Below are 24,718 nucleotides of genomic sequence, written 5' to 3' on the forward strand. Positions count from 1 at the left end.
CCTTGTCTGTGTCTACCCCCGAAGAAGAGCCCTGGCTCGATGCCTGAGCTGAAGGCGGAGTCCCAGCTCGATGTCATGCCCCTTGTCCATGTCTACCCTTTGAAGAAGTCCTGGCTCGGTGCCTGAGTGGAAGGCGGAGTCCTGACTTGATGTTCTAACCTGTTGCCTCCGTCCAGCAGGTCCGGCCGGACTGCCACTGCCTGGCGGGGTTCTGCCCCTTCCTACCTGTTGCCTCTGTCCGGCAGGTCCAGCCGGACTGCTGCTGCCCGGCCGGAGTCCGCCCCTTCCTACCTGTTGCCTCTGTCGGGAAGGTCTGGCCAGACTGCCACTGCCCGGTGGGGGTTCCCCCCTTTCTACCCATTGCTCCCCGGGCCGTGGTGGTCCCAGTCCCCAGGGTCCCAGTCCAAGGTCCGTGGCTGTCCATGCTCCCCCCGTCCAAGTCCCAGGTCCGCGGTGATCCAAGCCCCTAGTCCCCTCACCCAAGGTTTGTGTTCCTCTTTGTCCTCGATTTCCCGATCTTCTGTGTAGCGAGTAATAAACGCTACTTTATTGTACCTAAGAAAGACGTGTTTGTGTCCTGCGTGTGGGTCCTCTCCCAGCACCCTTGTCCCCACCTCGTCACAATGCCAATGATTTGGATGATGGAATTGATGGCTTTGTGGTCAAGCTTGCAGATAATAAAAAGATAGGTCAAGGGACAGGTAGTATTGAGAAAGTAGGGAGGCTGCAGAAGGACTTAGACTGAATAGCAGAACGGGCAAAAAGATAAGATCTTATGAAGATAAGGCATTAGTCAGAAGGCACTTGGAATATTGTGAGCAGTTTTGGGCCCCTTATCTAAGAAAAGATGTGTTAGCATTGGAGAGGGCCCAGAGAAGGTTCACGAAAATTAATCTGAGAATTAAAGGGTTAATGTATGAGGACTGTTTGATAGTTCTGGGCTTGTATTTGCTGGAGTTCAATAGAATGAAGTAGTATCTCATTAACACCTACTGAATATTGAAAGGCCTAATAGAGTGGATGTGGAGATGATTATATCCTATACTGGGTGAATATAGGACCAGAGAGTGTCTCCGAATAGAGGAACTGTGGCAACCCACTTCCCAGCACACTCGAACCGGCTCACAAAGCGGCGCGCGCCGGCATTGAGGCAGGTCCCAAAGAGGGCACCAAACCTGCTTCACCAGCAAGGGGAAAAGCCCGTGCGCGGGACGAGACTGTGAATACACGCCCCCTACAGCATTCCCGCCCGGGGAGGGTGGGATCAGGAAGGCTTTAAAGCGAGGCCGCGAAGTTTGAATAAATCTTTTTGTAACTGCAGCTCACCGACTCCGTGCCGTTACTGCAGTGCTGCGTGTAGCACAGCACTACAATATGTTCATTTAGAACAGAAACTGGGAGAAATTTCTTTAGTTAGAGCGTGGTGAATCTGTGCAATTCATTGCCACATACGGACTGGAGGCCAAAGCATTGAGTATATTTAAAATGGAGGTTGATAGGATGATTAGTTAGGACATCAAAGAGTACGGGTAGAAGAAATGTGGCTTGAGAGGGATAAAACAGCCTTGATGGAATGGTGGAGCAGATTTAGCAGCCTAATTCAGCTCCTATGTCTTATGGTCTTATTCTGATGTGAACATAAATAATCTTATCCAGCTGTAAGTTTAAAAGGTGAACTAACATTACTAGTGGTTAGCAAGTCAATGACTTGCTAGTGCTGTTAGGCCACTGTTCATATACATTCCTGGAGGCTATGACTCACAGGGGCTAACACGAATGAAAGGGAATAACAAGTAATAAGAAAATTTGTGACTTTGGTCAAGTCAGGGAAGAAGTATTTTTTTAATTTTTTGAAATAACTTCGGTCCTGGGTTATAGGGATTCACCACGGAAGACGAATCCTCGGTTTTCGTTTCGTAAGTCATTTGTCACAAGAGTATTTTAGCATGTATAAGGTTGCTAGATTGTACATTCAGAATTTTCACCAGTGAATGCCAATATTGTGCTTAATTTTGACAGCAGGAAAGACTGAATGTAGAGTATTCCCACTGCCAAAATGATTATGTTTTTTCAGAACGAGTGGGCACAATGCATATCAACATAAAAAGGGCAGATTAAAAAAGTCAGGGTGTCAGGGCCGGATGCGAGGGACAGGCCGGTTCAAGTCAGTGCTCTGTGAAGCTTACTTGTCTCTGCACTGAACTGAAACCGTGGTCTGCAACAAATGAGCTTCTGAATCAGTTCTGAATTCTATTTGCTTACTTTTATGGTTTGCACAATTTGTTTTTTTTTCTCTGAACCTTGGGCGTTCAATTGTTTTCTTTTGTTTTAATGATTTTTTTGTTTTGTGGCTGCTCGTAAGGAGATGAATCTCAAGATTATATTAAGTATATACTTGGATAATAAATGTCCTTTGAATTTTGCTCTGAGAAATCCCTAGAAACTGAATTTTACAATGCTATGTTTTGAGAACTCTCTGATCTTAACTCAATAAAAATCATTGAAAAAGAAAAATTGAGAACCTATTGTGAAGTCATGAACTTCTGGCATGAAAACAGGAAATGCTGGAAAAACTCACCAGGTCGGGCAGCATCTGTGGTAAAAGAACCAGTTAATATTTCAGGTCTGAAACTCTTCATCCAATGTTAACAGTTTCTTCTTTCACAATCTACTGAGTTTTCTCAGCATTTTCTGTTGTTTCAGTCTCCAAAGTCTGCAGTTTCTTTTAGATTTTCATTTCCTTTCTGGGCATCACTGACAACAAAATGACCGGCTATTATTCTGAATTTTTTGCTACTCCAAAAAAAGGATTATGAATTCTGGACATCAGGAAATGAGACAGAAAGAGTCAGAAGTGAGGATTTAATGAAAAATTCTGAACATTTATCAATCTGTGGGTTTGCTATGTAATTTGAATCTTTGAAAACATTTAATGCATGAGATTTCACTTGTAGAGTGTTGATATGTATTTAAATACATATTAATAGTCTAGTCATACTTTATTTTTCTTAAATGAGCTTACTAAATGTAGCAGAATTCATATCATATTTGAAAAGAGCAAGTATGATGTTTGCTGTGAACCCTTTTATCAGTCTACATAATGGACTGAAACATTAAATAAAAGATGATCTGTTTTCTGTTTAATTATACAACAATGCAAGCTTAATGTAAAAAAGAATGTAAAAACAAAATAAAATGAATACAAACCGTTTTAACTACCAGTTTTAAAACTGGGTTATATGCTAACTTAATCGATTTCTCAGTGATGCCTCAAATTTCCAACTGCAATGCTGTCACACTGAAAATCTGACTTAGTAGAAGCTGAAGCTTCCCTGCCCTCAACAGGGCACTTTGCAAGTTCTCAGCTGAGTTCCTTAATAGAGCACTGTGCACTGCACAAGGGGGAAAGAGCAGTGAGATCAACACAACAGGACCAATTCTGCTTTGTGGAAGGATAGCCTCATTACAGAGTGCAGTGACTCGAACCACAGAGTACTCTCTTATCCAGTACAGAATCAAATTCTGAATTCATTGGATGAATCTGATGTCTACATTCACATGTACTTTCATGAGCTGTTACATTGTGGAAAAATATTACTGTGCATGGTGGTTTTGTTTCAAATCATCTGGAGTGCAGGAATAAACCTTTAACAATTGAGTTAAAGGTAAAATGAAACAAGGGGGATTTCCCTCTACTTGGGTAACCGGGCAGACACAACACGGATATCTGGAATGGAAAGAGCAAGATGGAAGATGGATGACTGCTGTCATTAGTCTTGGCTTTGCTTGCCTTCTCCAGCTGCCTAAATGGATTGGCATCACTTTAGGGTTTAGATTGGTTCAAATTTTGTTATGAGGCTCACTAAAACAAGTGTGATAAGAGATGGGCAATTCTGTTCTCTCTGTGGGATACAATATTAGGACGGCTAAAAAATATAAGCAGAAACCAGGACTCAATGCATTACCATGTGAATGGGAGGGAGGAAAATCTTTACAACCTGCCATCAAAGGTTCTCCTTATTGCTTGCACAATGATGCCGCCTGTGGTGACTTTTCTCCTCTCTCTTTGGGTAGGATTTAAAACCTGCATAAAGTCATGCAGAGGCCAAAGACTAGTGTTGGTTGCTCTAATGCAGCACAATGGTTGCAGCGAATAGTGAGGTCAGTTGAAAAGATCATCGGGGTCTCTCTTCCTGCCATTACGGAAATTTACATTACACACTGCATCTGCAAAGCAAACAGTATTATGAAGGACCCCACGCACCCCTCATACAAACTTTTCTCCCTCCTGCCATCTGGGAAAAGGCACCAAAGCATTCCGGCTCTCACAACCAGACTATGTAACAGTTTCTTCCCCCAAGCTATCAGACTCCTCAATACCCAGAGACTGGACTGACACCTTACTGCCCTATTGTCTTGTTTATTATTTATTATAATGCCTGCACTGTTTTGTGCACTTTATGCAGTCCTGGGTAGGTCTATAGTCTAGTGTAGTTTTTTTCTGTGTTGTTGTTTATGTAGCTCAGTTTAGATCTTGTACTGTGTCATAAACACCATGGTCCTGAAAAAACATTGTCTCATTTTAACTATGTACTATACCAGCAGTTATGGTCGAAATGACAATAAAATATGACGACTTGACTAATGACACCAGGAGAGATATTTGTTTGCACCTAGTGTGAGTGAGTTGTGCCATTCACTTTTCAGCAGCTGCATGTATTATCTGCACCTAATTTTGGAAGATGCACAAACCTCAGTGTTATTTAATGGCTGGACATCTTAAAGTGGTAATTCTAAACTGTAACTGTCGTTTCAAATCTTTAGATTGCTTGGAGTGTGAAGTCAGGCACTTGAGCAGTTATGCCATTTTTCTGAAGACGACTATGAGATAGTTGGAAAGTGAATAAATGAGGAGAATAGTGGAAAACTCAACTAATTAACTTAATCTGTTCCATCTTGGTTGTTCAGCTGATCCCATTCCTTATCTGCCACAATGGGCCTTGAATTGCAAGTAATCTTGTAGTCATTTACATATTAAATTGATGAGGCTGTTCCAAAACACTTAAAATTCAATGGGGTTGATAGGCTAAGTGGGCTAACTTCTGCACAGTAGTAGATCAAGAGTGTTATGAAAATTAATTGGGATATGACTGGATTTTGAGGTTGTAATCTCCGACTGGGTTACAGTTCTAACTAGCCAGACAAATGTGGTTCATGGGTCTACACAGTGAATGCTGGCTAAGTATTTTACCATGGTGATTCATCCAAGCCAAGCCAGACTTTGATCAAGACGAGTGTAAATGTAGTCTGTAGTAGGAACTGGAGCACAATGAAACTGAGGAAAGCCGCTGGTTGGTTTTTCAGGGCCTGATGAAGGGCCTCGGCCTGAAACGCCAACTGTTTATTCCACTCCATGCATGCTGCCTGACCAGATGAGTTCCTTCAGCATTTTGTGTGTTACTCTAGATTTCCAGCATCTACAGAATCTTGTGTGTTTATGAGGTTGATTTTTGATATGTCTCTTTCTCTCTTTAACGTGGATTTTTTTTGTGTCTGTACTCACTTGGGAGAAAGACATAGAGTCTATCAAAGTGAGACAAAGCAACAACAAAGTCATGGATCCTATACAGATTACAGAGGACAAAGTGTTTGCTGTCTTGAGGCAAATTAGGGTGGATAAATCTTAAGGTTCTTTGGCCTTGTGGGAGGCTACTGCAGAAATTGTAGGGGTCCTAGCAGAGAAAACATCCTTAGCAACAGTGAGGTACTGGAGGATTGGATGATAGCTAATGTTGTTCCATTGTTTAAAAAAAGATCTCAGGATAAACTGGAAAATTATAGGCTGGTGAGCCTGACATCAATAGCAGGTAAATTATTGTAAGGTATTTCAATAGGCTGGATACATAAGCATTTGAATAGACAGGGTTTAATTAAGGATAGACAACATGGCAATGTGCGTGGTAAGTCATGTCCAACCAATCTCATATAGAGTTTTTTGAGAAAGTTACCAGGAAAGTTGATGAAGGCAAGGCAGTGGATATTATCTACATGGACTTCAGTAAGGCATTTGACAGGTCCTACATGGGAGGTTGGTCAAGAAAGTTTGGTTGCTTGGCATTCAGGATGAGGTAGTATATTGAATTAGACATTGGCTTTGTGGGAAAAGTCAGAGAGCAGTTGCCTCTCTGACTGGAGGTCTGTGACTGGTGGTGATGCAGGGATCAATGCTGGAACCACTGTGAAGTAAACTGGATCAGTGAGTTTGTGGATGACACCAAGATTGGGGACATAGTAGACGGCGAGGAATGCTACCAAAGTTTGCAATGTATGAGGTGTTAAAGTTTAGGAAGACAATCAGGGTAGGACTTAAACGGTGAGCAGTAGAAGACTGAGGACTGCAGTAAAACAGAGGGTTCTGGGAATACTGCTCCATAATTTATTAAAAGTGGTGTCACAGGTAAATAGGATTATAAAGAAAGATTTCGGCACACCGACCTTCATAAATCGAAGTACTGAGTACAGGAGTTGGGATGTTATGTTGAAGTTGTATAAGATGTTGGTGAGGCCTAACTTGGAGTATTAGTTACAGTTCTGTTCACCTACTCATAGGAAGGCTATCAATAAAATTGAAAGAGTGCAGAGGAAATTTACAAGGATGTTACTCGGACTTGAGGACCTGAGTTATAGAGAAAGGTTGAATAGGTTAGGATTTTAGTCCCTGGAGTATAGCAGAATGAGGGGAGATTTGATAGAAGTGTATAAAATTATGAGGGATATAGATAGGCTAAATGCAAGAAGGAAAAAATTAAATCTGCAATCACGATTTCCCAATATGTTGAAGGCCCCTTCCAGATGCTCAGATAATTCCAAAATCACTGCAGAAAATGGTTGAACTAAATAAGAAATACTTAAAATACAGGCATAGATTGCTGGAAGAGCTTAGCAGGTCAAGCAGCATCTATGGAAAGGAATAAAAAAGTGACCTTTTGGCCAAGACTTTTTATGAGGTCTGAAAAGGAAGCGGGAAGAAGCTAGAATAAAAAGATTCGGTCAGGTGAGGGGAGGGGGGGATGGAGTGAGAAGCTGGAGGTGCTATATAGAGGGGATAAAGGGCACAAATAGGTCTTAGTTGTGAATTACACTTATTTTATATGTATTTCTGAAAGCAAGATGGCCTGGCCCAAGCTGCTCTGACATAACTGCTAGAATTTTGATTTTGCATTGTAAAGATATTGAGGTAGATTTACCGGGTTACTTCTCATTGCTCCTCCCACAGCTCTCACGGCTTTTGAATTGCCTGCAAGGGTTGCTAGCTGCTTGTAGGAAATCATTTCTCCAAATTTCACATCATTTAGCAGAGTAGTCAGCACGTTGCAAGTGAAGGTAGCTGAAGAAAGCAAAGAGAACAATTACCAGGTGGTTCACAACTTTCAACTGTTTCATAAAGACTCCCTGACCAATTTAATATTAACGAGCTCAAGCCATTTGACCAATGAAAAGGCCAATTGTAAAAAAAATTCTTTAAAAATTATTGAAACCACTTCTGTAGCTGAATTCAATAACCTTGCAAAAGGAATCAATGATTCTGCTGCAAAATTAACCTAAAAAAGATTGCCTACACCGATTAAAGGTGATAAAGAAACTAAAAATGTTAATACATTCAGCAGATCAATGTCTGTGGAAAGGCAAAAAAAGTTTCATCAGAACTACAAAAGAGAGGAGTTATAGAATAAAGGGAAGTTCCATTGGGTCTTAAGTTGGCGCAGGCAGTTTTTCAAAGAATAAATCCATCTAATATCGTACAGCTCTCCTTGCTGGGGGAAAAGCTCTGTTCAATGCACACTGGCACTTCCATTGTATCCGAGATAATGACCGGCAAGACCACAGTTGGTGTGGTTTCAGAGCTGTGTGTCTGACATGGCTATAAGCAGCACTGGGGCCCCACAGGGACTGCATTGGCTCCCTTCCTGTTTACCCTGTATACCTCATACTTTACTGAAGTATGACATCTACAGAAATTCTCTGATGACTCAGCAATAGTCGGATGCATTAAAGGGAGGACAGAAGGATGCATACGGGGCCCTGGTGAAGGACTTTGTCAAATGGTGCAAAGTGAATCATCTGCAGCTCAACGTCATCAAGGCAAAGGAGATGATGACAGATTTTAGGAAGATTAAACCTGCATTGCTCCCTGTTACTATTGATCTTGAGGACCTACAAGTACCTGGGTGACAAACTTTAGTGGAGCACCAACACAGACACTGTGCACAAGAAGGGCCAGCGTCGCCTCAACTTCCTGAGGAGACTGAGGTCCTTTGGAGTATGCAGGCCTCTCCTTCACATGTTCTACCAGTCTATTGTTGCCAGGACAATCTTCTATGTGGTGGTGTACTGGGGCAATGGCATCAACGTGGGTGATGCTAAATGGCTCAATAAACTGATTAGAAAGGCTGGCTCTGTTATAAGAGTCAAACTGGACACACTGGAGGCTGAGACAGAACAAAGGAACGAAAAATCCTGGCAATTCTGAACAATGCTTCTTACCCTCTGCATGCCACCTTTGCTGAACAGAGGAGCACTTTCAGTAACAGACTAAGACAACTGCGCTGCTCCAAAGAGCGCTATATGAGGTCATTCTTACCCTCGGCCATTAGGCTCCATAATGAGTCAACCTATAGACAGGGAAGTGATGACCCCCTCCAGTTAGACTGTTTGTGGTAACCTCTTTTTTATATTTTCAACTTCTCTTCTAATATTTATATTTGTGGCACTGTAATTTCCTTTGGGATCAATAAAGTATCTATCTTTCTATTTACCACACTGGAAATCCTGGTGGATGAGGTGGAAGTTAAGTCAGATGTACTGCTTTTAGAGGGGATTATCCACACATTGAGCACAGAAATATGGCAAACAGATTTGGGGAGCATTAACAAGAGCAGATGACGTTGACAGGATATAGATGCAGTATTACAAGACTACTTCATATGAATGACCAAGTTCAAAGTAGGTAAACTGTAATCCTACAAATCACTACCAGTATCACAAATAGTTCACATCACCACCTCCACATCACTCACATTCTGAATGTGTTCAAATCTAACATTCGGAAGCATCACAGCACCCACAATTAGAGGTTCATTCCATGCAATGCACCCACAATTTATTTAAAACCAACTAAACAGACTATAGAACATTCACTGACACTATGCCTCCTTGGTTTCAAAGGTACATTTAATATCAGAGATATGTATATAATATTCATCCTGAAATGCTTTTTTTTTTGCAACCATCCACGAAAAACAGTGGAGTGCTCCCAAAAAATGAATGACAGTTAAATGTTAGAACCCCAAAGCTCTCCCTAGCTCACCTCCCTCCCGCGCATAAGCGGCAGCAAGCAACGATCCCCCCACTCCCCCACCAGCAAAAAAAAAAGCATCGGCACCCACCACCGAGCACTCAAACGTGCAGCAAAGCATCAGCAAAAACACAGACTTGCAGTACCCCAAAGACTACTCACTCACTCTTTATTCAACATACCACAGACGCTCTCTCTCCCTAATAAGGGAGAAAAGGGTGTCTCCATTTCACTTCCTTGGGCAGAACAAGGTAGTGCATACCACAGACAAGTAAGAGGAGAAAGGGAGATGGGCTTCTACTTTAATTCCATTGGAGGAGACAGTTTGACTTTGGGATATTGTTTCTAGTTCTGTGGTGTGCTTTGAGACTGAAACCTCATACCTGATTTTACCTCTCACTTCCAAACACGCCCTCAACCCAAAACTTCTGTTTAAGCATCTTCCCTTTACTTTCAACCTGTTTACCACATCATAATCTTACTCTGTGATTCTTGCTGGTAGATTCTCAAGAACTGCAAACCGTTCAGTCTGTACATGGAAAGTAAGAAAGCACTCACATCGACAGTGACTGGATGGACTAAATGGACTAGACTGAACTCCTGCCTCAGCAAGGACCTGGACCCATTGCAATTTGCCTACCGTCATAATAGGTCAACGGCAGACATAATCTCAATGGCTCTCCACATGGCCTTAGACCACCTGGACAATGCAAACACATATGTCAGGGCACTGTTCATTGACTATAGCTTAGCATTCATTACCATCATTCCCAAAATCCTGATTGAGAAGTTGCAGAACCTGTACCTCCCTCTGCAAATGGATCCTTGACTTCCTAACCACAAGACCACAATCAATGCAGATTGGTGATAACATATCCTCCTCGCTTAACTGCATATGTATGTATGTCTTTTTTATATATATATATACACACATATCTAAAATTAGTAAATATCAAAGATTTATAAGTATTCTGACATGAAAAGTTATTATTATTGAATATGTATGTAAAAATAAACTAGCTATTTAGGCAGTATTTTTTAAGTAATAATTTTTTAGGCAAATGTTTTTTCTTAAATGCTATCATATATGTAAATTCTATGTGGTGATAAAGAGCATGTATTCATGTAGAAAAGCGAATTGAATTTCCTTTCAAAATATGGTACGTATCAGGGATTTAATGGGAGTTGCAGTGATAGACTTTACACATTCTCACCTCTCTGCAGATGACCCCACTGCAGAGACTGCAGCCGTCGTGTCAGGTTTTATAAGTATTTTAACATATGTAGGTCAGCAGAAGCAGCCTCCCCTGCTGCGGACTCACTGTTTGGCCATGTTGCAGGCAGTTCTGCCCAATCTGCAGTCTGTGATTTGGGGCTGAGTGTGCAATAGGACTCAAGGTGTGACCGGTGATTTGTGTGTGGTCAAGGAGGAGCAGAGATAACAATCGACTCCACACACACACACACACACACACACACACATCTGTTTTATAGCCTAATTTGCATCATCTAGCTTTCTTTCCCACTCATTTCATACAAGCTTCTAATTAAGACCTTTCCACCATGAAGCACCAGTAAGGAATGTAACGGAATACTTTCCACTTGTCAAACAGGGCAACTCCCAACAACTGTCGAGAAGTTCTACCCATCCAGATCAAAGCCACTCCATCAACCACCCTAAACATTCATTCCCTTTGCTACAGGGACACATGACAGAGATGCTTCTACCTCATCTTCCTGCTCCTCAGTTTATCATGCATATCCAAGCAATGGTTGCCCTTTCACAAAGATGGGGCAGATGAACAGTGAACAGAATATCTTTAGGACTTAACAGCTACACAGCAGAGCACCAGCACACAAATGGTCCGCTCTATCATACTGCATGTGGGAGCTTTGCAGCCTCTGTACACGTCCTGTTCGCATGTGCATAGGCTGAGTACCAGTTGCGTCAAGCTCATCTTCATGGGATGCCTTTGGCATTTCACACTGCCTCAGATGCAGCTGGTCCAGTGGGCTGCCTCACATTGAAGGAATCAAGTGAATGGAGTTCCTTTCAGTGGAGAGCAACATTGACATGTCCTCTCTGGGCATGCAGTAACATAATTCCCTAATGAGCAATTCCACCAGCAAGGTTGATCATATCAAGTTCCATTCTTCATTCTATCACTATATCACACATTGTATAGATATTTAATAAGAACACATGGAGATACTTCTGTGCTGCCTTTATGGCAGTTATTTAGTTTATAATATTTTCACTTAGTAATTCATTTGTTAGCATTCTAGTTAAGGTTAGGATTGTTTGGGATTGTCTGTGAGAGATCACGGCATGCGATGACGTCACATCCGGTTTTGCCGCATCCTGTGGGAAAATACCGGTTTGGAAAAATGGAAAGGTGGGGTGAAGATACATGTGCGAGCAGCAGCAAGTTTTCTCTCTACGCACCAGAAACATTGTGAAAGCAACGCTGTGAGTTATGAGATAATTGATATGTTGAATTAAAATGTTAACGCCGATCCCGTTAAAAGTAATGACAGCCGATAATGTTTATGCTTTCGTTAGTTAAAGAGTTGCGGATAGTTTGCGTTGAAGTGTATTTAAAGCAGTCAATGGCGTAGGTAGATTCTGACTGTATGCTGCACTTTAATGTAATGTAGTTCTTGTAGTTTTACTTTTGCAAGTATTTACGATGTAATTGTAATATCAAGAAGGAAACAAATGCTGTACAAATCTTATATTGTTTTGTCAACAGTTTTTACCATACGTCAATGTGGAAGAGTGAACAGCAAATGGTTAATCTTACTGTGATCTTGTCGTTATTGACAAAGGTTTATCTCGGTGTTTAGTTCCGCGTTATCTTACACGCTGAGTGAGAACACTACAGTGAAAAAGCGGCATTATCAGGTGTTTCAAGTGCTGCAATGACAACTCGATCCAGTGTCAAGTCGTTGCCACCCAGCGAGGGGGGCAGTAGGACATCATCAAGTAAGTCCACCTATGCAAGAGCTAAGGCAGAAGCCGCCAGGGTGCGACTGCGCTACGCCAGACAAGAAGCAGATTTGAAAATGGAAGCGGCTGCCAGAGAAGCCGAAAACCAGAAGGAAGCGGCCGCCAGAGAAATGGAAGCGGCTGCCAGAGAAGCCCAAAACCAGTTGGAAAGGGCAAGGATAGCGGCAGAGTTTGAAGTGCTGACGCTGGAACGAGAAGAAGAAGCTGCCAGGGTGGAAGCAGAGTTCATAGAAGATGCTGAAGAAATGCACGATCTGGTTGATGTAAAATCTACTTCAGAAAAGGCCAGATTGGAACGCACAAGCGACTATGTCCGATCTCAAACAGTCTGGAACATTCATTCTTCCACTCCTTACTTATACGATAACGCCCCACGTCATGAGGAGTCTCAGAGAGACCCAATTGCATCACATCCATCTGAGGAAGACAATTTACCCTCACATCTCCGCGATGAAGTCAAAAATGAAAGAGCTGATGACAAATACTTCTCGACACCAAACTTACAAGATTTGCTGAGAAGAGAGGCAAAGGCTGAATTCAGAACAGCAAAGTCCATAACAGAGGTACGCTCTCGGTCATATACCCACCGACATACTTCCCCAGGCCGCAGGCCACTTGCAATTGAACCCCTGGCACAGTATTTAGCACGACGAGATCTCATCACTTCAGGACTGTACCAGTTTGGCCACAAACCTGAAAATTACACATTCACCAATGCTATCGACGGAATCCAGCTCAGAGCAACCCAAGAGTTGGATCTTATGGCGAAATGGCTGGGAAAAGAATCATGCGAACAGGTGAGACGCATACGTTCAGTGTACATCAACTAACCTGAGCTAGCCTTAAGCAAAGCATGGGAGAGACTTCGAGAGGGCTATGCGGCCCCCGAAATTATTGAAGCGGCGTTATACCGACGTCTGGAAAACTTTCCTAAGGTGTCAGCCAAGGACCACATTAAGTTAAGGGAGCTTGGAGATTTACTCATGGAGATTCAAGGCGCCAAAGAAGATGGCTACTCAACTGGGCTAGTATACCTAGATACTCCATTCGGGATTAGACAAATCGTGGACAAACTTCCATTTGGGCTGCAGGACAGGTGGGTGTCTGTTGCCTCAGAGTACAAAGAAGACAACAATGGTCGATTTCCTCCCTTTAAGCATTTCACTAGGTTTGTGTGCAGGGAGGCGAAGAAGCGAAACGACCCTAGCCTCATGGGTCAAGGAAGCAGTACAGTTTACACCAAGCCAGATAAATCCTCTTCGAATAATTTCAACATTGATAAACCCGTCTCAGTGCTTAAGACTAAAGTCTTTACAACTAACCACGACCCTAGCAAGAATTGCCCATTGCATAACAAACCCCACCCCCTCAGAAAATGCAGAACGTTTAGGAAAAAATCCTTTGAAGAGAGGATGAAGAGAGGAAGAAAAGAATATGTTTTAAATGCTGTTCCTCGACCTCTCACTTTGCTAGAGAGTGTACGATCGCCGTGAAGTGTCCGGAATGTGATAGCACTAATCACGATGGGGCCATGCATCCCGGCCCGTTACCGCAAACCGACAACGGTCCTTCACCCCCACAACAGGACAGCGGGGAGGGAGAGGCTCACTCCAGGACAACTGTTGTCAGCTCGAGCTGTACAGAAGTTTGCGGTCAAGCTCAGTCAAGCCGTTCTTGTTCAAAGATCTGCCTCACGAAGGTGTACCCTAAAGGAGCCAAAGGCAAGGCCATCAAAGCCTATGTAATTCTGGACGATCAGAGCAATCGCTCACTAGTCAGTCCAGAGTTCTTTAAATTGTTCAACATTGAGAGTGAGCAGTTCCCATACTACCTTAGAACTTGCTCAGGCAACACGGAAACTCATGGAAGGAAGGCAGAAGGCTTCCCGCGAGTCCCTGGATGGTAAAGTCATCATCTGTCTCCCTCCACTCTTAGAGTGCAATGAAATTTTGAATAACCACACTGAGATCCCGACGCCAAGTGCGGTGCTACACCAGCCACATCTCCGCCACATCGCCAAACACATCCCAGAACTGGATCCAAAAGCAGAAATACTCCTGCTATTAGGAAGAGATGTTCTTCAGGTGCACAAGGTTAGGCAGCAGGTCAATGGACCACACGACGCCCCCCTTGCGCAATGCCTGGATCTAGGCTGGGTGGTGATAGGAGAGGTGTGCCCCTGGCAATGTACACAAACCGACGGTTAGCACACTCAAGACCAATGTGCTAGAGAGTGGCCGCCATTCAATTTTTCAACCCCACACAAGTGTCACGTGTATTAAGGAAGCACGACAAGGCTTTAACAAACGTAAAGTAATTGACGAGACGCTGGGTCAGTCAGTCTTCACTCAAACTGAGCATGATTTTAAACTTGCTCAATCAGCTCAAGATGCCATTTTCTTAAAAACAAAGGACACCAAGGTCTTCAGAGATGAAGCAAATAATGGGGTCGCCCCACTGCCTTTCAGAGAACCACGACAGTGCTTGCCAAACAACAAAGAGCAGGCAGTCAAGCGGTTCACGCCCTTGCAAAAAACCCTAAAAAGGAAACCCGAGATGCAGCAACGCACCCGATTGATCCACGAGGTACTGTGCACCCTAATGGCAGAGGTTACAGCCATTATAAATGCACGACCACTCCTACCCGTGTCTTCTGACCCGGAAAACCCCTTCATACTCTCGCCATCAATGCTCCTTACACAGAAGGCAGGAGCTCCCCCTCCACCAGAGGACTTCTCTGATAAGGATTTGTACTTAAAGCAGTGGAGACAGGTCCAGGCTCTGGCAAATTGGTCCTGGTCTCACTACATTCCCTAGCAGGGACGGACATGTCAGGAAGGTTGAGCTGAAAACTACCGACCAAGGCGATGTGAAAATATACCAAAGGCCTGTTACAGAAGTCATTCTACTTCTACCTAAGGACTGATTAGAGACTAAAGTTTTGTATTATGTTCATACGACCTTGACCTTACGAAGGTCAAGCGGGGAGTGTGCTGCCTTTATGGCAGTTATTTAGTTTATAATATTTTCACTTAGTAATTCATTTGTTAGCATTCTAGTTAAAGTTAGGATTGTTTGGTGTTGTCTGTGAGAGATTGCGGCATGCGATGACGTCACATCCGGTTTTGCCGTGTCCTGTGGGAAAATACCGGTTTGGAAAAACGGAAAGGTGGGGGGAAGATACATATGTGAGCAGCAGCAAGTTTTCTCTCTACGCACCAGAAACATTGTGAAAGCAACGCTGTGAGTTATGAGATAATTCATATGTTGAATTAAAATGTTAACGCCGATCCCGTTAAAAGTAACGACGGCCGATAATGTTTATGTTTTCGTTAGTTAAAGAGTTGCGGATAGTTTGCGTTGATGTGTATTTAAAGCAGTCAATGGCGTAGGTAGATTCTGACTGTATGCTGCACTTTAATGTAATGTAGTTGTTGTAGTTTTACTTTTGCAAGTATTTACAATGTAATTGTAATATCAAGAAGGAAACAAATGCTGTACAAATCTTGTATTGTTTTGTCAACAGTTTTCACCATACGTCAATGTGGAAGAGTGAACAGTAAATGGTTAATCTTACTGTGATCCTGTCGTTATTGACAAAGGTTTATCTCGGTGTTTAGTTCCGCGTTATCTTACACGCCGAGCGAGAACACTACAACTTCCATAATATCACAGATGGTGATTGCATCAATTGGTCATTCTTTGCTCTTACTTATGACATAATCAGATCATAAATGTATATTGACATAGTCATGGAAACAGAACAAAACCTCTCCTTCAAATTTAGCAGAATGGAAAGTATGCTGTTCAAACCTGTCCTCCACTGTACAGGAACTTAAACTACATGCATGGATGATTAGAACATGACACCTTTCACTGCCAGGAATCTAATATTGCTGAGAAAAATGCCCTCACTGGTGATCTTCAACTTGAGAAAGGAAAAACTGCAGGTCTGTGTTTCAACTTCTGCCCAGCTTCATTACAACCTTTAACATGCAGTTGGTTTGCCACATGCACTGGCTTATGCTTTTGCAGAGAAGCACCAGATTCATTATTTATTCCTCATACTTTGTTATTCTCTTTGTTTTTATATAGCGTTCCATATTCTGGACTCACAGGGAAATTTTTGCCACGAAGAACGAGGGTAGCTTTGACTTTCAGTCTATTATTTAAAAAAGAACCAACTGTGATGTGTAAGATCTTTGCCAAACTAGGACTAAGTCTGTGTAACTCAGAACAATTAAAAATGTGCCATTCCAACGTACCAGAAATACAGAGGTTTACTGACATTTGCGTAGAGATTAATGCTTTGTTTGACCCTTTTCTTAAAATTATGTGGCTAAGCAAATCAAGAGTGGAAATAAAGGTCAACAATGCAAATATTCTAGGCACTGTTCCCAAGATTGTAATCGGCAGTGAAACAGTGAAGAAATTATCTTGACAGCTATGGAAAGCTCTGTCAGACAAGAAATTACAACTACAAAAAGTAAGAAGAAAACTTATACTAAAGAACAAATAACATGCATTTCTATCACACCTTCCAAAGTTGCAGGCCACTCATAAGGAACTTACTAAACTTCGACTGTGGAAGGGAAGGAATCTTGAAATTTTGTTCTTTCCTCAGTGGAATTCTGAGCAGCACAGCCTTAAGTAATTTACAGAGTGGGATAACGCTGACCAGCAATTTTGCAGATGGGAAAGTATGGGAGGAATTTTGTGGGAAGTATAAAGACTGTCATATAGAGCATTTTCTGGGGCGAAGGTTCAGTATTGTTTTGCATAACATGCCAGTTATTTGCACAAGGTAACATTTTACTAAAGAAATCTTGTGAATCACCAAAGTGACATTGCTGATTAAATGAAGAATCTTTGTCTGGGCTGCATTTGCAAGAATCATTAAATGAACCAGAAAGGACAAAGGCTTGCAGTTACCCAAAGCATATTTTTACCTCTGTATCACAGATTATATTAATAACTCAGCCCTCAAGTGGTTACTGCACTTATAACCTCTGGACCCATGCCGCCAACGGATAGGAATGGAACCAGGACCGGAATGGAAATCAGGAACACGTCTAAGGTCCGAATGTGCTTGTCAGAGAGAAGAGGTCTGCAGGTGACAGAGGCAATATGAAGAAGGATTTACAGTGAAAGTCTGAAGTCACATTCACTAGAGGAAGAACAGTACTGTGCAAAAGTCTTCGGCACAGACTTTTACACAGTTCTGTAGGTGTTATCATCTTGACTCTGACTCACAATTCCTTTCAGAAAATACTTGGTCTGTTATTCTAGTGGTTTGCAAAGAGATTTGATAGAGCAGAGCAAGAGGCCTAAGGCGGTAAAATAAGAGGGAAAATGAGGACTGCAATTGCATTGGTAGGTTACAAGAAGTGGGATCATGACTCCAAACTGAACAAAAGTGTTTTGCCTTCTTTCTTCCTCTTTGGACTTCTTAATGTAAAGTGAACAGAGCAAAATCAGCAAGTTCTTGCCTTTGCTCCTTGAAATATTCATTTTTGAACAACTCACTTCTACTTCATTTCCCTTTCAGAACACCCAACATTAATTGATTTTCCAATATCATTTGTCAGACTGAAGAAGTCTTCACACTTTGTTTTTGCTCCTCGTTTCAGCATTTTAAATGATGTTTACAGGTTGCAAAATCCATCAGATGCCTTTTCTTTGGTAGGACATATGTACTTTTAACCTTTACTAAGTGTCCTTCACTGTTTGCATTGGTGAGACTTATAAAAGGACTTTCCTGTCTCCAGTGTACCCCTCTGACCAAAGGATTATAACCATGAATATGAACCTATCCTTTTTGTTTCACATCCTGTCAGTATCCTTGTGCAGTTCCCCATCAGCTCAACACAGGGGAGATGCAAATAAATAACAAGCAGCTCGTGATTCCCTGTTCTGTCACCGAACATCATCACTTGGATTCTGTGTGCAAGCACATAACATACAAACAGTGAATGCGCAGTGCACAAGGGAGAGAGGGTGCGAGAGGGGGAACCGGAGAGATATATGATAGGTAGATATGGAGTCACTGCCCAGACCATCACAGGCAAAAACACTCCCCATCACTGAGCACATTTATAAGGAGTGCTGCCATAAGAAAGCAGCATCCATCATCAAAGACACCTGTCATCCATCTCTCTTCTCACTCCTACTATCGGGCAGGAGGTCCAGGAGCTACAGATTACACACCACCAGGCTCAGGAACAGTTATTAGTTGCACCCATAAGGTGTCTGAACCTGTGTGCAGAACTTCACTCACCTCAACACTGAACTGACTCGAAACCTACGGACTCACTTTCAAGTACTTTACAACTCATGCTCTCAGAATGATTTATTTACCTTTTTTATTATTTGCACACTGGTTGTTTGTCAGTCTTTGCCATGTATGATTTTTTCATAACTGTTGTATTTGTTTATTTTTCCTGTGGATGGCTGTAAGAAAATGAATCTCATGATATATATGTACTTTGATAATAAACTTACTTTGACTTTGACTGAAACACAGTTACCAATTGCCTATTTGTATCACTAGCTGCGCCTGCATGCATGCTTTTAGCACACAGATTGCCGAACTTTCCCTTTTCACATTTTACTATAATTCAGATAATAGTTTGTGTTCCTGTTATTCCCACCAAAGTGGATGTTCTCACCTTTATATCACATTTGCCATGTACCTGTCCATCCTCTGAACTTGTTCAAATTGAATAGGAATCAGTATGAAAATCAGGTTTAATATCACTGGTATATGTTGCGAAATTCGTTGTTATGTGCCAGTAGTACATTGCAATACATAATTAAAACTGTAAATTACAGAAAGAAGTGTGTACACATTTTAATAGTTAAATTAAATAAGTAGTGCAAGAAGAGAAAAACACTAAGTAGTGAGTTCATGAATTCAATGTCCATTCAGAAATCTGATGGCAGAGGGGAAGAAACTGTTTCTGAATCACTGAATTGGTGCTTTCAGGCTCCTGTACCTCCTCCTTGATGGTAGCAATGAGAGAGAGCATGTCCTGGGCGATGGGGGTCCTTAATGTTGCCTTTTTGAGGCAGTGCTCCTTGAAGATGTCCTGAATGTTGGGGAGGCTACTGCCCATGATGGATCTGGCTGAGTTTACAACTTTTTGCAGCTTATTTCAATTCTGTGCATTGGCCTCTCCATACCAGATGATGTTGCAGCCAGTTAGAATGCTCTCCTGGTACATCTGAAGAAATCTGCAAGTGTCTTCGGTGACATTCTGAAGCTCCACAAACTCCTAAGTAGAGCTGCTCTCATGGCTTCTTTGTAGCTGTAAACTGTATTGACTTTATTACTTACATCCTTCATATGCATGAGGAGTAAAAATCTTTACCTTATGTCTCCATTCAAATGTACACTTATGGTAATTTTTAATAAATATTATATACAACAGGATAGTCAATATGACATAGAAATACAGTTGTATCACCATGAATTAATCAGTCTGACGGCCTGGTGGAAGAAATTGTCCCGGAGCCTGTTAGTCCCGGCTTTTATGCTGCGGAACTGTTTCCTTGAACAGTTTGTGGTTGCGGTGACTCGGGTCCCCAACGATCTTTTGGGCCCTTTTTACCCATCTGTCTTTGTAAATATCCTGAATATTGGGAAGTTCACATCTACAGATGCACTGGGCTGTCCGCACCACACTGTAGAGTTCTGCAATTGAGGAAGTTACAGTTCCCATACAGAAAGCTCTTAGGATCTGGGGGCCCATACCAAACTTCTTCAACTGTCTAAGGTGAAAGAGGCACTGTTGTGCCTTTTTCAGCACACAGCCGGTATGTACAGATCACGTGAGATCCTCGGTGATGTTTATGCCGAAGAACTTAAAGCTGTTCACCCTCTCAACCCCAGATCCATTGATGTCAATAGGGGTTAGCCTGTCTCCATTCCTCCTGTAGTCCACAACCAGCTTCTTTGTTTTTGCGACACTGAGGGAGAGGTTGTTATTTTGACACTGCTGTGTCGAGGTGATGTCTTCCTTTCTGCAGGCTGCCTCATTATTATTTGAGATTAGGCCGATCAGTGCAGTGTCGTCAGCAAATTAAATTAACAGATTGGAGCTGAAGGTGGCGACACAGTCATGGGTACATAGAGAGTAAAGGAAGGGGTTTAGTACACAGCCCTGAGGGGCACCTGTGTTGAGAGTCAGAGGGCCAGACGTGAGTGAGCCCACTCTTACCACCTGCTGGCGTTCTGACAGGAAGTCCAGGATTCAGCTGCACAAGGCAGGGTGAAGGCCAAGGTCTCTGGAGCTTTTTGTCGAGCCCGGAGGGAATTGTGGTGTTGAATGCTGAGCTGTAATCCAAGAACAGCTTTCTCACATAAGCATCCTTCTTCTCCGGATGTGTAAGGATGGAGTGCAGAGCTGTGGCTATTGCGTCCTCTGTCGATCGGTTGCGTCGGTCCCAGGACAGATCCTCAGAGAGGTGGACACTCAGGAACTTGAAATTGCTCACCCATTCCACTTGTGATCCCTCGATGTGGTCTGATGTGTGTTCCCTTGTCTTACCCTTTCTGGAGTCCACAATCAGTTCTTTGGTCTTACTGACAACAGTGCAAGATTGTTGCTGCACAACCATTCAACCGGCTTATCTATCTTGCTCCTGTACGTCTTCTAATCACCACCTGAAAATCTACAAACAATAGCTGTCATCAGCAAATTTATAGATGGCATCTGAGTTGTGCCTAACCACACAGACATCAGGTTGAGCAGTGAGCTAAGCACACATCCTTGAGGTTTACCAGCGTTGATTATCATCAAGATGGAGATTTTTCCGATCTGCACAGACCGTGATCTTCCAGCGAGGAAGTCGAGGACCCAGTTGTAGAGAGGGAGGAACAGAGGCCTAGAGTTTGTAGCTTTTTGATCAGAACTGTAGAAATAATTGTGTTAAACACTGAGATGTAAACAAAAAAGAGGCCTAACATAAATATTAGCATTGTTCGGGTGATCCAGGGCCATGTGAAGATCCAATGAGATTGCACCTGCCATAGACCTTTTGTAGTGATGGACAAATTGCCTTGGGGCCAGGTCCTTGCTGAGGCAGGAATTGAGTCCAGCCAGAACCAACCTCTCAAAGCATATCATTGCTGTACTTGTGAGTGCTACTGGATGAAAGTTGTTAAAGCAGCTCACCCTGCTCTTCTTGGGCACTGGTATGATTGTTGCTTAAAGAGCTTCTTTATATCCATCACAAAGCTCACCCTCCTAAACAGCTCACCATCTTGGAGATATTCCCACGTCCAAATCATTGATATATATATATATATTGAATAACTGGGGTCCCAGCAATGATCCTTGTGGTACCACATTCATCACTAGCTGTAACTCAATTAAAGATCTGTTAATTCCTGTTCTTGGTTTCCAATCAGCCAACTACTTTTCTGTTTGTAACAGCACCTTAGCCCTTCAGCTTTGTGGGACCTTGTCAAAAGCTTTCTGAAAGTTCAAATACATTACTTCCACTGCTTCTTCCTCATCTACCAGCTAATGATATGTTCAAAAAAATTCCCATAAATCCGTCAAGCATGTTTCCTTTTATAAATCCACATTGACGTTTTACCGATCCTACCACTCACCTGCAAGTGCACTGCAATTACAGCTTTAACAATGGACTCCAGCAATTTTCCTGTCACCAAAGTCAGGCTAGCCAGTTTCTACAACAACACACATGAAATGCTGGTGGAACACAGCAGGCCAGGCAGCATCTATAAGGAGAAGCGCTGTCGACGTTTCGGGCCGAGACCCTTCGTCAGGACTAACCGAATGGAAAGATAGTAAGAGATTTGAAAGTAGTGGGGGGAGGGGGAAATGCAAAATGATAGGAGGAGACCGGCGGGGGTGGGATGAAGCTAAGAGCTGGAAAGGTGATTGACAAAAGTGATACAGAACTGGAGAAGGGAAAGGATCATGGGACGGGAGGAACGGATTCTGAAGCCAACTGGAGTCAGTTGGCGGCAGAGACATGTTCCAAGGAAGGATCCTTTCCCTTCTCCAGCTCTGTATCACTTTCGCTAATCACCTTTCCAGCTCTCAGCTTCATCCCACCCCCTCCGGTCTTCTCCTATCATTTTGCATTTCCCCCTACCCCCACTACTTTCAAATCTCTTACTATCTTTCCTTTCGGTTAGTCCTGACGAAGGGTCTCGGCCCGAAACGTTGACAGCGCTTCTCCCATTAGATGCTGTCCAGGCTGCAGTGTTCTACCAGCATTTTGTGTGTGTTGTTGTTTGAATTTCCAGCATCTGCAGATTTCTTCGTGCTAGCCAGTTTCTAATTTTTTTTTGTCCAACTTCAGTCTCAATAGTAGGGTTACAATAGCCACTCTCCAATCCACCAGAACTGCTCCAGAGTCTAAAGAATATTGTAAGATGTTCACAAATATATCTTTGTTTAGACAGGGAAAGTGAGGAGGTGACAGAGAGGAGCTATAGGCAGGCAGTCACTCTGGGGCCTCAGGAAACAGGTAAGTGGGTAACAGTCAGAAGAGAGAAGGGCAAGAGTCAGGTACCAGAGAGTATCCCTGTGGCTGTCCCCCTTAACAATAAGTTCTCCTGTTTCAGTACTGTTAGGGGGGGAGAGACCTACCTGGGGGAAGCAACAACGGCCATGCCTCTGACACAGAGTCTGTTCCTGTGGCTCAGAAGGGTAGGAAAAGGAAGAGGATGGCAGCAGTAACAGGTGGTTCCACAGTTAGGGGGTCAGACAGGTAATTCTGTGGACAAACGAAAGAAACATGTTTGGTAGTTTGCCTCCTGGGTGTCAGGGTCTGGGATGTTTCTGATCGCGTCCATGATATCCTGAAGTGGGAGGGAGAACAGCCAGAGGTCGTGGTACATATTGGTACCAACAACATAGGTAGGAATAGGGAGGAGGTCCTGAAAACAGACTACAGGGAGTTAGGGAGGAAATTGAGAAGCAGGACCTCAAAGATAGTAATCTTGGGATTACTGCCTGTGCCGCACAACAGTGAGTATAGGAATAGAGTGAGATGAAGGATAGGTGCATGGCTGAGGGATTGAAGCAAAGGGTAGGCATTCAGATTTCTGGATCATTGGGACCTCTTTTGGGCGGGCGTGACCTGTACAAAAAGGACCAGTTGCACTTGAATCCCAGGGGGACCAATATCCTGGCAGGAAGGCTTGCTAAGGATATTGGGGAGAGTTTAAACTAGAATTGCTGGGGGGGGTGGGAACCGAACTGAAGACACAGAGGAAGGGGCAGTTGGCTCACAAATAGAGAAAGTTTGTAGACAGTGCGAGAGGGAGGATAGGCAGGTGACGGAGAAGGGATGCGCTCAGACTGATGGTTTGAGATGTGTCTATTTTAATGCAAGGACTATCATGAACAAAGTGGATGAGCTTAGAGTGTGGATCAGTACTTGGAGCTATGACATTGTGGCCATTATGGAGACTTGGATGGTGCAGTGGCAGGAATGGTTATTTAGAGTGCCAGGCTTTAGATATTTCAAAAAGGACAAGAAGGGAGGCAAAAGAGGTGGGAGTGTGATAGTGTCATAGCTGCAGAAAAGGAGCAAGTCATGGAGGGATTGTCTCCTGAGTCTCTGTGGGTGAAGTTAGGAACAGAAAGCGGTCAATAACTCTACTGGGTGTTTTTTTATAGACCACCCAATAGTAACAGGGACATCGAGGAGCAGATAGGGAGAAAGATTCTGTAAAAATGTAATAATAACAGGGTTGTCGTGGTGGGAGATTTCAATTTCCCAAATATTGATTGACATCTCCTTAGAGCAAGCAGTTTGGATGGGGTGGAGTTTGTTAAGTGTGTTCAGGAAGGTTTCCTGACACAATATGTAGATAAGCCTACAAGAGGAGAGACTGTACTTGATCTGGTATTGGGAAATGAACCTGGTCAGGTGTCAGGTCATTTTGGAGATAGTGATTATAATTTTATCTCCTTTACCATAGCATTGGACAAGGATAGGAACAGACAAGTTAGGAAAGCATTTAATTGGAGTAAGCAGAAATATGAAGCTATCAGGCAAGAACTTGGAAGCACAAATTGGGAACAGATGTTTTCTGGGAAATGTACGACAGAAATGTGGCAAATGTTCAGGGGATACGTGTGGTGTTCTGCATAGGTACATTCCAATGAGGATGATAGAGTACAGGAACCGTGGTGCACAAAGGTGGTTGAAAATCTAGTCAAGAAATGAAGAGCTTATGAAAGGCTCAAAAACTAGGTAATGATTGAGAGCTAGAAGATTGTAAGGCTAGCAGAAAGGAGTTTAAGAATGAAATTAAGAGAGCCAAAAGGGGCCATGAGAAGGCCTTGGTGGGCAAGTTTAAGGAA

The 24,718-nt window shown here is 42.9% G+C and overlaps 1 protein-coding gene across 5 annotated transcripts in view; it reads right to left on the minus strand.

The window, feature by feature from the left end:
- mgmt (O-6-methylguanine-DNA methyltransferase) overlaps window positions 1-24,718 on the minus strand; it is a 407,371-nt gene that overhangs the window by 34,021 nt on the left and 348,632 nt on the right. For all 5 annotated transcript variants that reach the window (XM_059947676.1, XM_059947675.1, XM_059947672.1 and 2 more), the window contains one exon: window positions 7,248-7,387. In XM_059947676.1, coding sequence (XP_059803659.1) covers window positions 7,248-7,387 — 140 coding nt within the window. The remainder of the gene's footprint in view (window positions 1-7,247; window positions 7,388-24,718) is intronic.

The sequence above is a fragment of the Hypanus sabinus genome, chromosome 22 (assembly GCF_030144855.1).
Source record: "Hypanus sabinus isolate sHypSab1 chromosome 22, sHypSab1.hap1, whole genome shotgun sequence".
In the NCBI taxonomy this organism is placed as follows: Eukaryota; Metazoa; Chordata; class Chondrichthyes; order Myliobatiformes; family Dasyatidae; genus Hypanus; species Hypanus sabinus.